Raw genomic sequence first — 13,345 nt, forward strand, 5'->3', positions numbered from 1 at the left:
TCAAGATATAAAAAATACTACGAATTGGTTCAAATAATTTTGTTTTTGTTTCTTATTGTGAACATGTAGCTTTTTATATCTTGAATAGAGTCCAAGCTCACCAACATCCGATTATTAATTAAACTTTTATAAACTATTATAAACTAAGATATAAAAAATACTACGAATTGGTTCAAATAATTTTGTTTTTGTTTCTTAGTGTGAACATGTAGCTTTTTATTTAGCGCTTAGTTGCCCGCAACTCAAATTACACATTTTGATAAACTTGTATTTTCGGTTGCAGACACAAGGCGTCAAATTTTACATTCGTAAATCCATTTTTAACGAATCTTTTTATTTTTCTTTAAGGACCACGTCTTTTAAGTCACCTTAAGTCATCGTTATCAATTAAATTTTTGTAATTTTTTTATAAAAACAGATGAAAAATTAGTTCCCGCCCAGTTCAAAAAGTTGCTATTTTTATTAACTTGTAGTCATTTCGGCAAAAACTTGATATAGTTACAATAAAAAATGTGAAATAGAAGAAAATGCTGAAAAATCGTTTATCTGTTCACACGTGTTTTTTGCGTAGGTAACACATTTTACGTTGCACAAACCAATGAGCAATGTTCCGAATTTCAAAAAAAACTGACACTGTGTCAAGGAAACTTCGATGCCGGAGAGTGAAATTGCTCCAACAAAAATTATAGCAGTTAATCCATACGTGAAGTCAAAAACAGAATGCAAGAGATTAGTCAGGTTTGGTCTTTAAAATCTTAATGGATTTTAAACAATATAACTTATAAAAACAGCAGGCAAATTTGTATCCTACTGGGTTAGGTCGGAAACTTTTCTTAGTATTTAAGAGAAATTTAAGTTTAGTTACCAAATCATAGCAGAAAGTCGTTTTACATATAAACATTTTTAATTCGTTTTAACAAAATTCTACTGTTTTATTATATTATGATCTACCTGGTACTGTTTTTGCTTCTTAACTATTTATACACATGTACTTCAAACTATACTTCTTGTTTCCTAACAATGAAGAAAATCTTAGTAAAATTCACAATAGAACATAAATCAACATTGTAATCCTCACTATAAGCATTGCATTTAACGCATGCAATCTATTTTTGTCGATGTTTAATTTTCACCAAACCATCGACAAATTGTGTTAACATGACGCAGTCTGTAAATATTTACCCGTATTGAACGCCGGTCATTTTCTCCACATTTACAACGCTTAGTTTTTTCAAAGTGTCCATCAATTCATAGAAATTGTGATTATTTTCCGAGTGAAAAAGCATTTAACTGTGCGCAAACGTATCTTTATTTACCGAAAGATAACAAGATAAACTAACTGAAACATTGACAGGTAAGTTTCCGCCATTTTATTCTAATCTTACGTAAGTTTTTTAGGAAGAAATGGGTGAAGAAATTGGAAAAGTCTCCAAGCCCGTAATGAGGGGGTTACTTCATTCCCAAATAAAAAGGAATTTAATTTTGGCGGGCATTAGTTGCACTATTGCTGGAATTTACATGAAGTTCGTCTTTGGTGATAATCAGAAACAAGCTTACGCTGATTTTTACAAGTAAGTAAATAAATAAATGTTATATGTATGACGATTTTTAATAGTTCGACAAACAATCAGTTGCTACTGTTATCGTTATTTTAATTTAAAGCTACTCTCCCCTTGAAAGTTTACGAACTCAAATATATGTATACAGAGTGATTCACATAATTTTACGACTCTGAGAAATTTGAAATGTAACGTGTAATGTTATTTATGTATCTGTAATTTGATTCAAAATTTTTGTGTAGCTTGGAGCAGATGGATTAAATTTTGTCTTGGTTGCTTTCCCGTTTGTTTTCAATTTGTGTTCAGTTTTGAACTTATAAATAAATATTATGAATCAATAATAAATATAATTCAAACGACTACGAGTTGAACGGATACTTTCATGGCGAATTTTCTTTTTTTTATGTTATACATAATCATGTTTCAGGACCTACGATATAAACAAAGAGTTTCACCGAATTCGCAGGAAGGGGCTGTTCGACTCTTGCGATCCCAACGATAATGATGAGTAAATTAATGAGTAGAGTTTTGTAGCACAAATAGTTTCATTAAAGTATTATTTAAAATATTTCTTTTCTTATGAGTCCTTGGCGTAGGAAAGGACAGGGTATTGGGAGTTAGCGGGTAATAGGAGTCACTACATTATCTCGAAAAACAAAATTCCCAGAATAATGATAAATTTTCAAACAATTGTCTTATAACGTTATTTTTTCAAATTGTCACTTTAGGGTAATGAGAGTCAGGTCAGGTCACATGCACACAGACAGAATGTCTATTAAAAAAACAAAATAGAAAAAGAAAAATACAAAACTAAGGGAAAGACGCCAAATTAAGGAACAAAAAAAAACAAAAAAAATTAAAAATGCAAGGCTGTGAAAATCAAGGCTAAGAGACGTGTTTTACAAGACATACAATCGACCTCCGAGTCAGATTTAAGTCGCACTAACATTTGAAGCGATAACAAAAATGAAGATTTGGGAAATCCATTATCCAGTATGTGATCACAATTACCCCGCATGTGGTCAAAGTAATTGTTTTTTTAAGTTGTATAATTCATAAAGTACGTTCCCAAAGTTAATGAAAGTCGTCAGGCAGATTGATTAAGTAAATTACCTAAAAAAATTATATTAATAAATAGTATGTACTACAAAAACTTGTGTTTTGGAAACATTATTGCTTAAGTGACTCTCATTACCCTGTCCTCTCCTAATCATATAATAATAAATGTATGTCTTCAGTACAAATTAGTGAGCCCATCTACCTTTTTTACACATGAATAGATATTTTTAAATTGCAAAACTATCTACTCTGACTGTGAAGAACAATGGTCAACTTTTTCGCAAAAACGTCACTGAGAAAATCGTATCGGCATTGGTATAAATTCTTTATTAATAAACATTTGTCATACTTATTTCAGTAGTTGGTCGTAGATAAAGCATTTACCGCAGAAGTTTATATCCGGGCAGACAAATAACTAATTTATTGCTAGATAAAAATAAAACACAGTTTTTAAATTCTTACTGATCAAAATTAAAAAAATTGACTGTTTAACATTTTTGGTGATAAATCTTAACAGACAATAACAAAGAATGTGAATTACTAATTAGTACATATTCAATTTTAATAATCTTCCTTCTATTGTTATTTTGTTTTTTCTGTGGTCTTTAGTGTAATTTTCACGAATTGAATTTTTTTTTTCGAATTGTAGGTGTAACAGGTTTTGTTCGTTTTGTTCGGATCGTCTTCAGTGTAAATATTTTGACAGATGTTAATTTTCGTGTCTTGAAACCTCCTTGCTTCATATGTTTTTAAACTGTTTCTTATAAATTTTGTCCGTATTTTGTATGATTGTAATAAGTCTACTAGCGCAATACCTCTAATTAATATAAATATAATAAAAAAATTGGAAAATACCTTGTAATAAAACATACAAAAAAATTCACGGACTAGAATTTTGTGAATGTATAGGTGTCCCAGAACTCGTGACCCACAGAGCAAGGGAGGGTGCCGACAGCAATACAAATTACTATCTGTATTTTAAAACAAAAATTGCTTAAGATTATTAGATTATAGTCAGAATTTTATAACTTTGGTTTAACTCCGCCTACCTTTTGGGCCAATTGAATTTTAGCTGAAAGTCTGATTTACTCTGCAAAATTTTGATAGTTCGTTGATATTTGCGAAAAGCCGGAGTAGAAATATCCAAACATTAGAAGACGAAACACCATCAAAATCGACGAAGGTTTCACGATTAATTGAATTCCCGCAAAACTGCAAATCTTTTTGACACGTGTGACACTTTAGTTGTCAGATCTTTTATTATATTGGGTAAAGGTGGCTAGCCATTCCTTGATTCGACAAATTCAAATCGTCATTTGTTCATGTGGGCGGAGTTAAACCAAAGTTACAAAATTCCGACTATAATAATATTCGAGAGAGGATAAAAAAATTAACAACCAATCCCGAAAGCTTATTCTAGATGTGAAGTAAAAGGCCATCCAAATTTCCTAGACAACGAGAGTCTGACCAATGGACGATAGTATGTGTCCATAGAAAATTTTAGTTTCGAAATTTTGGTTCAGAACTGTTGCCTTCATAAGCCTTTTTTCTCTGGGTCACGAGTTCTGGGACACCTGTATGAAGCTCATCATTAAGTTTTAAAGTCTTTGTTGTGTTTGTTGATCGCTCATTAAAAAAATAATATTATGAATAGAATTGCTGAAGGGTATAATGTGTTGCCTAGGCAAATATTTACAGGCCTAACAGATAAAATGAAACAGCAAGAAGAAGCGATTGTGATTAGTGGACTTGAAATTGTGATGTTTCAAATTTTGGGAGACCTATATACATATACTGTATATTTTTCGCAAAGTAAATTTTTTGTAGGCGCCTAACTTAAAATGCAGCTTTGTGATTGGTTGAGATTACTAAATTCTTGTAAATCGATAAATCCGAAGCAGGAAAAATTAATTATGTACAGGATGAACCCGAATAAAGTCCAAAGATTTTTAACCACAATATCAGAGACCACTGTACACCGTGGTCCACTAGTGATAATGAGCCTGATCAAACTCAAACTGCAACCCAACATACATTTTCATAGCTGTCGTAGATATTTCAAACAAACGTCAAAGTTGACAAATTTTTTAGAACAATCTACTCACGCTGTTATGCTTTTAATTTATGAAGACTGCTAAGTTTTAGCATTGCTTTTACCTGCTTAAGGTTTTGTCCGAGGAGATGCCATTTCACATGCGATTAGAAACTGTCTTGAGTAAAAGAATTTGTCGAAACTCCGACAGCTCTTGTTGTAAATATAAATTTGGCAACGAATGCTATGAAAATGTATGTTGGGTTGCAGTTTGCGTTTGGTCAGGCTCATTATCACTCGTGGACCACGGTGTATACTATAATGATTGTATACAAAAAATCGAAATTCAAATGGAGTAAAACTCTCTCGGATTAACAATTTAACAATTGCTTTCTAAACACTGCAAAAATAGTTCGAACAAACATTGAGTACATATTGCGAAAAAATAATTCGTTTCATGAAATAAAGAAGCCAATCTTTATTTCGATCGGTTCGGTGATTTTTTCCGCCTCGCTGAAATTTTAATTTGAAATGAAATAATGAAAAAGTAACCTGAAATTAAAAAAAAATTATCAGATGCCCTCCAGTGGACAATCCACAATGTCCTCCCGTGTAAATTCAGTTTTACCCGTAAACAAAACACTTTTTATAACTTTAGGTTTATTACTGTTGAAAAAAACCATTGCCAAAGAAAAAAAACTCAACTCAAAATAATCCAAATTTAAACAATTTGGCACTGTAAAATCCACATTTTGCTACCACGATTATTGCTATACTGTACTTTTTTGTACCGTATCTTTTTTTTTCTAAAAAATTGACACATTATCTAGCTCGATTGTCAAGGTAAAAGTTTCACTTATATGCTTAAGCAGAATACAGCACTTTATATGCTTGGGCTCCATTGTAACCATAGAAATGTTTCCATTGCACTATGGTTCTGCATGAATTTATATTTTTTAAATTAAAACAGAGTAATTTTCTATCGTTTGCAAAAAAAATCGTGTCGCCTGTTAATGTCTGCCTCACTACAGGCTCAGCACACAAAGCTTCATTTTTGCTCTTAATGACATAATGTACTATTATTTGATGGAAAGCTACGCTACAAGGTCTTTATAAATGTTTCTAGCATCAAGTGTGGCTTCGGAATTCCTGTCATACACTATTTTGTCGCTTTGTTTCCATAGTGAATATAACTATTTTGAAAATTATTTATACTTACTTACTTCAATGACGTTTTAGTTACGGTTTTGTGTCCAAGTTTTTCATTTCCTGATTGTAAACCACAACTAGAACAGTTCATTTGTCAAAACTTTCTTTGCTTCATGTTTGAGGTTAACAGTTAACAGGTTATCAGTTGACAAATCGAAACCCTCATTTGTAATAAGCGGCACATTTCTTTGACATTTCATAGCCACCCTTGATGCTAGAAACATTTATAAACACGTTGTATTATTAGCTTAGAGCTTCGTATTGACAAATAGCTGTACGATATTTTTTCCATTAATATGTGAATGTTTTTAGGAGATTAGGACACTAGGGAACTTTCTTACTTTAAACAATTAATTTAACAACAAGTAACCTAAAATCAATATACTTAAAGCTCCTATAATTTTAATGTACCTAACATGTAATTCAAGCGTTTCTTCATTTTATTTTTTGCTCATTAATTTACCTTGTTTATAAATGAAATAGAAGTAAGTAGCAAATTACAAATTATTTATTACTTGTTGTTTATCGCTTAAAAAGCAAAATGACTCTACTTGAAAACACACCACTTTGCCTAGAATACATATACAGACTAATGGGAATTGTTCAATTTTCTGTTTCGGGCTCTAAGATACCAAATATTTTTTATCATTTTTATTGTATCCCATTTTATTCTTATGTTATCTACATGTCTGTGCTATTTCATATTGAAGAATTTAGCAATAATACTTTTGATACTATAGACAAACTGGTTGATGTTGGTAACACATTCTGCATCCTATTTTATATTATTTTGTTCTTCAAAAGAAACCACAATTTAAAACTACAACTGGTGAAAATGAAAAACGTTAAAGTAAAATTTGGAAGACCGCAAAATGAGTGTAAGCTCATAAATCTTCACAGAGTAAGCTTGATATGCTTATTTTTAAGTGCTGCTGCTTTTTGTCCTTTTATGATGATGCGGTCGCCTCAAATCGAGTTTTATCTCTTCTATTGTCCGACATTGATAGCTTGTTTTGAACTACTTTTTATGGATGACGTGCTTACTTCGATTTTAGAAAAATTCAAGACTATTAATTCTCGCCTAGAACATCAAGAACATTCTGCTTATTTATCAGAGTTATTTCCTTTTACTGTCAAAAATAAAATAAAAACTCTTGAAAGCATAGAATGCAGTTCCCGAATAAAAGAAATCGAAGATTTATCATATACCCACTACTACTTAGTTCAGTTGTCGTTAAAATTAGTAAAGAATTTTGAACCAACTTTATTAATATCATTGCTACTATGGTTTGCAGCGGTTATAGAAACAGGATACTTTACTATATACATGCCAAAATCTGAAGACTATGATTTAGTACATTATGGAGGAAATGCAGTGTATATACTTTTACAATTTTCTTGGTTATTGATTTTAATTCGAACGTTTAATGGTGTTGAACGTGAAGCTAACAAGTCGGCAGGTTTTGTTCATACAATTTGGAATAATTATACTCTTCGGAATAAAGTTGAAACTAAAATGAGATGTCTACAGTTGGTATCCTTGAGGTTCCTTAATACGAAGCTTCAGTTTAATGCAATGGGATTTTTTAATTTTGACTGGACGCTTTGTCATATTGTAAGATTGTTATTTTTGGTGGGTAAATGGTTTTATGAAATGTTTTAGATGATTGCAGCAATTTCAACGTACGTTGTTATTCTTATCCAATTCCACTTCGAGTGATTTAAATAAATATTTGATAGTGGTAATGTATGTATCTCTGTTGATGGAAAAAAAGCATGGTAAAGCAATAAAATGATACAATAATTATAATTAATGTATAGTGTTTTACCTGTAGCCTTCAGCATTTTCGCACTAATTTTATTTGGTCTTGGGTTTTTATTGTTCGTTAAACCTTGGTTTTTGTCAATTCTTTTTCTGAAGGCGTTTGTATTTTTATTCACAATCAGTCAACAATTGTTCATTTTCTAACTTTTCGTAAGGTGGAAAGTGAGCTGTTACTACGGTAATTCACTTCCCAGCGAATTGGGAAGTGACCATTTCCCGACCTCCAAATGCCAGATAACTAGATTTTCATAAATGAAGTAGGCCGCGTTACTGAATTTGACATTTCTATCTTGTCATTTGGCGTCGAAATTGATTCCAAAAAGGGTGTGAAATGGATGCTGAAGCTTCTATACCGTTTAAAACTAGTACATTTTCCGGAGAATTTTACAAAAAATGAGAAGAATGTCAACATTTTAACAGGAGAAACAACCGCGTCTCGTTTGACTGCAGGAGTTTAACTTTTTAAGTGAACAACTGAAACAAGGTCTGACACTATGTTGCAGGTTATGATCACTCTTCGTTCACATTTAACATTGACGGTGTTCCCTCTAATATAATTTAACTTGTTAGTTTTAAGTTTCGTTGGTTAAATATATTATTCATCTTACTATTCAAGATATTTATAATAATAAAGTTGTATGGAAATCAAAAATTCCTAACCTGAAACTTCATGAATTGACAGTAGCGACTTTGGTAGGAGGTTGAACCAAATTGAACTACCAAGGAGATATGTATACAGGAGGTCAATCTTGTATGCCGCGCGTCGAAAAACGCGAGTCAGAAATCGTCGCGAGCTTGCCGGGCTCTGCGCGGTAGCGTCTGCGCATCTTCTCTGCTATTGGCTACTGAGCATCACATGGTCAACTCCTGACGTGCTCATTTTTGCTGTTTAATAAATTGCAAAAGCAAAGCTTCGGCTGATGGAAATTTTCGAGCTATTTTAACATGCCATTCGATACATTTTAATTTCTTACATTATGTGTACAAGTTGTGCGCTTTGGGATGGCGAGAGTAGTAGATACGCAGTAAAAGCGCGCTCACATTTTTTGATTGACGATGAATTCGAAACGTTTAGTTGTGAACGGTGACTAGAGCACAATTTATTACTATTCGGCTCTGCAACAACTCTTGCCATCCTAAAACGCGTGAGCTTCGGTGTAAGCTGTACTTCGGTACACAACAAAAAATAATTAATTTCAAAAATTATCAACATAGTTTTTTATTAATGGCGGAATTAACCATAAAATAATCGGAATATTTAGACAAATATTCACATATAACGTAGATAAAGTAAAGAAACACTTTTCTGTCATCAACAAAATGTGACCATAACCAACAAAACAAAAAGTCATCATTGACAGATTCCCTGGAGGGCTTTCGACCGTGAGTGTTTTTATTGGCTCGCTGTGGCGCGCAGGTTTAAAAGCTGCGCAGTAGCTACCGCGCAGCGGCCCATCAGCTCGCGACGCTTTTTGCCACCAATCACGTGACCTAGATGACTCTCCTGTTTCCAGGCTTCATATGAACTACTTATTCTCTTGATGCGTGCGCGTGTGAAAAAGTGTTAGATATATCCACTCCAGATGAGTCATTTCCAATGTAGAGCATGGGCGGAAGTAATTTGGTAACAGTTTTTGGAAGCAAATAAACGTTTAACAATATTGGACTTTAAACTTTCTTTATTATTTTTTTTTAATATGATTGTGAATAAAATAGTATACAAACCTCGGTAGAAGTTCGATTCCTATCTCTCGAAAAATTGTCCACCTCGGCTGACGCCTCGGTGACAAACTTTTTCTCTCGAGAGGAATCATGAACTTCCCACCCAAAGTCCCTAAATCTATAGGTCTGAGCGAGTTGCCAAGTATGGGTGGGTGCCGTTACGGAGGGCGAGAGGGAATGTGATGTCATAACGGTTCGTGTCATTTAATTCGACAGGGTTCCTACAGAGAGCAGTGGCGCATTTGTATGATTGGTCCTCTACCCAAAAAAAATTTTCAGTCTCTTTTTGGCTCTTATGCCTGCTTATTACCATCGTATTTACCTCCTATTTAAAGAAAAACACATCACAAATATCCCAGGATCTTAAGACACTCAGTCCTGGGACACAAATAATTCAATGACAAAAACTTTATTCATTGAAAGATTGGAAGTTGTGCTGTCAAAAAGTTTTGTGTTCCTCACCATTTCCGGGCAGAAATTGCAGACCATTTCAAAATGGGCGAAATCTTGAGGTTTTTTTGGTGTTCCCCACGTGGTAGTGGAAGAAAATGGTGAGGTAAGACCAAACTTTTCTGACAGTGCAGCTTCCGATCTTACATTTGAAAGTATTTTGATACTGATTAGCCAAGAGCGAATTACTATTCTCATTAGAGGCACTTGGGTCAAGCAGCGATTGGGAACACCACTTGCACCTTAAAAAAAAGCTTGTTTAGTCGAATTAGTTTATGACTGAATTGAGTGTCAAAAGTGAAAATACATTCACGCAAAAATACACCGGTGTACTGCAGTTTGCTTGCTGACCAATGTATTCAAACTTCGCGCCAAAAGGCGAACCGTTTTGACGTCATCAACATGGAAACGCGATTAGTGGACTCGCTCAGACCTATAGATTTAGGGACTTTGAGTATTACCTTAGTAATTTACATAGTAAGTTTGAAAAGAATATATTTGTAACACCTCAGATCATTTGTTCCAGTCTTAAATCAGGCCGATCGTTTTGAAACTGCAAGTAGCACATTTTTTGTTCGAAAACGAAATCACTTTAGGCATTTTATTGCAATATTTTGAAGATAATGCCTTTAAACTGTTACTTTCACGATTAAAAGGAAACACACGATTTTTCCGGTATCAGAAAAGTGGCAAACTTGCATGCATGAAAGACACATGTCAGATGTGACAGTAAAAAACTACCTCTGTCAGTCATTGTAGGACGTTTCCTTTTAATCGTGAAAGTAACAGTTTAAAGGCATTATCTTCAAAATATTGCAATAAAATGTCTAAAGTGATTTCGTTTTCGAACAAAAAATGTGCTACTTGCAGTTTCGAAACGATCGGCCTGATTTAAGACTGGAACAAATGATCTGAGGTGTTACAAATATATTCTTTGTAAGGTACAAAGTCCGGTAGACGTTTGTTTTCAAAATATTTTTAGGTGCGGCGTGCAACCGTTTCCAAAGTTCTGGACACCAAAGATGAAAACTTTTGGCTGATAAGCGGCAACAATTAGAATTTTGCCGAGAAAACAACACTTTTCAAAATTATTAAGTCTATGAGTTACAAACACAGAGAAGTGAACGATCACAAGACTTTATGTAAACAAAAACAATTCAAATTCTAAATTGCTGCACTTGTTAGATAACGAAATTCGCCAAAGTTTGCTTTTAGTGTGAGATTCCATAACATAAAACCCTGTGTCAAATGCTAATTCGATCAAATAAACTTTTTTAAGGTTTTATGACTAGAATCAAGACCTGGCAGAAGTGCTTCTTAAGAATGGTAAACTTTTTGCCAATGGAATGTATTAGCAGTAATGTCTTCCATTATGATTAATACTGCATTTGTTGAAAAATAATTTCAAAGTTTTAGATAAAAATTCAATAAAATTCTCAAGTCCTGAATGTTCGGTTCAAACTGGCAACAGAGGAAAGGTTTCAGACACAATTCATAACCAAAAAAAGATGACAACTCTAATCGACAGAACGAATGTCAATCATTTTCAGGAAACTTTAGCTCACAAAGGTTGACTACCAACCAAGTTACTAGATTTCCATGGCTTGCCGCGGTCTAAAAAGATCGTGAATGCATTATATATATATTACCTACTGGTCATTACATTGCAGTGTGTATAACCATGGATTTACTTTGAAGGACAACCGTTTGTAATTTGTAGATTACTATAACAGGAGTAGAAAAAATTATTTTTTTTGTTGTCTTGAATATATCTGCGGATTTCTATATTTTCAAAACCATAGTTTTTGAATATATATTTGAAAGTACTGAATTGGCTTTAGTTTTTATGATTTTGGCGTATTTTATATTTTTAATAATTTAGATTTTAAGTCGGTTCTTCAGAACACGAATTATAATAAAGTGTTTATTATCATGTTAAAATTCGCTTTGTGCACGCCACGTGACCAATGAAAGTTAGAATTTTTCAATATTTTCAGTAAATATGGGCATAAAGTTACACTTTCTCTAGTCATCTAGATAAATTTCCTGAGAATCTAGAAAATTATAGTGACAAACAGGAAAAAAGCTTCCACCATTCTAAAAGTGATGAAAGAATGGTATCAGGGCAAATTACTGCTGATCTTTAAAAAGAGATTTTTGCCAAAAAAATATAAAAGACGCGCTTATAAAATGCGTTTTATTAAAGTTTAACATAAGTTTTATACAGGGTGTCTCAAAAGTGACGCACCACCTTAAAAGTGGGTAATTGGGTGGTCCTCCAGAGTACCAAAAAAATGTTAAAAAAAATTCCAGACTCTCTGTTTTCGCAGGAGGAGTAAAAGAAAATTAGGAAAATGGCAACATTGCAGAAGTGTACCCCCCTATAATTTAAATTTCCAGTAGTCAAAGCCATAGTAACGTTGCTGTTGTATTGTTGGCGTTAGTCAGGTCGGCTCATGAACGAGTATTGTAACTATGGTTTCACGTGAACGATGCCACACTGATCGAGATTGTTAATTCAAAAATTTTCTTAACAGTTTTTAGGCATTTCTTACAAGATTTTTCCGATTTTTTTTGTACCATGCCTTTGCGCAAAATGTTCTTTGAATAACAAATTTATTTGAACGTAAAATTATTGCACAGAAATCGTTAATTTTCGCATCAAACTTTGCCTCTTCAACCCATCGTATCTCGAAAAATTGAAGACATGGATTTTTTTTAACATTTTTCCGGTGATCTATGGCATTGCCCGATGATACAGTTTCACGGTGGTGCGTCATTTTCGGGACACCCTGTATATTTTTTTTCAACTTCTATGTACATTAATTAACCACTCAAACGAAACAATTTTTAATAATTTCCAAGAAAAAGATATTTAAGAATATACTTGTTATTTTTTTCTCAATTTTACCGATATTTTTGGTAAAATATGAAAATCAAGATTGAAAAAAAAAATCAGAGCTAATCTTCCAAAACCATCCATAGTTTCGTAAATTGTTGGCATAGAAGTATTCGAAACCAGTCTTACATCAAGGGCAACAAAATCATTGTTGACCAGTGTTATTAATCACAAAGAAACAAGTGACAACAAATATCACTAAAGCTACATAAAATGCAGCTTATTGCTGTCAGTCCACTCTCCTGTGTAAATTTGCGGGTGTAAATCAGACTTTCAAATTCTTTAGGGAGAAAATTAGAGGAAAGTTGAATATAAAAAGCAATTTTTAAGGTTAATTCGTTGTCAAAGTTGAGGGTATTAATAACAAATTAAAAATTTGTTGCAAATGAATGATTTTAATGGAGATTTAACAATTTTTAGCATTGTTGTGCAAGACGATTAGCTTTTACGCATGCCACAGTTGCGTCAAGGTTAAACCCTTTGGTGCCAACTGTTACGGATAAAAATCGCTAGGGGCTAATGCCAACTTTATTTTTTAATAAATGGACCGATAGTAATGAGCTCTGGTATAGTTATAATCTAGGTTATAA

The 13,345-nt window shown here is 33.0% G+C and overlaps 1 protein-coding gene across 1 annotated transcript; it reads left to right on the top strand.

Moving 5' to 3' along the window:
* The first annotated feature begins 1,069 nt into the window (after nucleotides 1-1,069).
* LOC148180238 (cytochrome c oxidase subunit 6C-1-like) lies at nucleotides 1,070-2,127 on the top strand. Its single transcript, XM_088040594.1, has 3 exons — nucleotides 1,070-1,354; nucleotides 1,399-1,571; nucleotides 1,987-2,127. The coding sequence occupies exons 2-3, from the start codon at nucleotides 1,405-1,407 to the stop codon at nucleotides 2,069-2,071; spliced, it is 252 nt and encodes an 83-aa protein (XP_087896720.1). The 5' UTR covers nucleotides 1,070-1,354; nucleotides 1,399-1,404; the 3' UTR covers nucleotides 2,072-2,127.
* Nucleotides 2,128-13,345: the final 11,218 nt, after the last annotated feature.

Source organism: Gnatocerus cornutus, chromosome 1 (genome assembly GCF_029298725.1).
Source record: "Gnatocerus cornutus isolate USDA-ARS CGAHR chromosome 1, icGnaCorn1.1, whole genome shotgun sequence".
In the NCBI taxonomy this organism is placed as follows: domain Eukaryota; kingdom Metazoa; phylum Arthropoda; class Insecta; order Coleoptera; family Tenebrionidae; genus Gnatocerus; species Gnatocerus cornutus.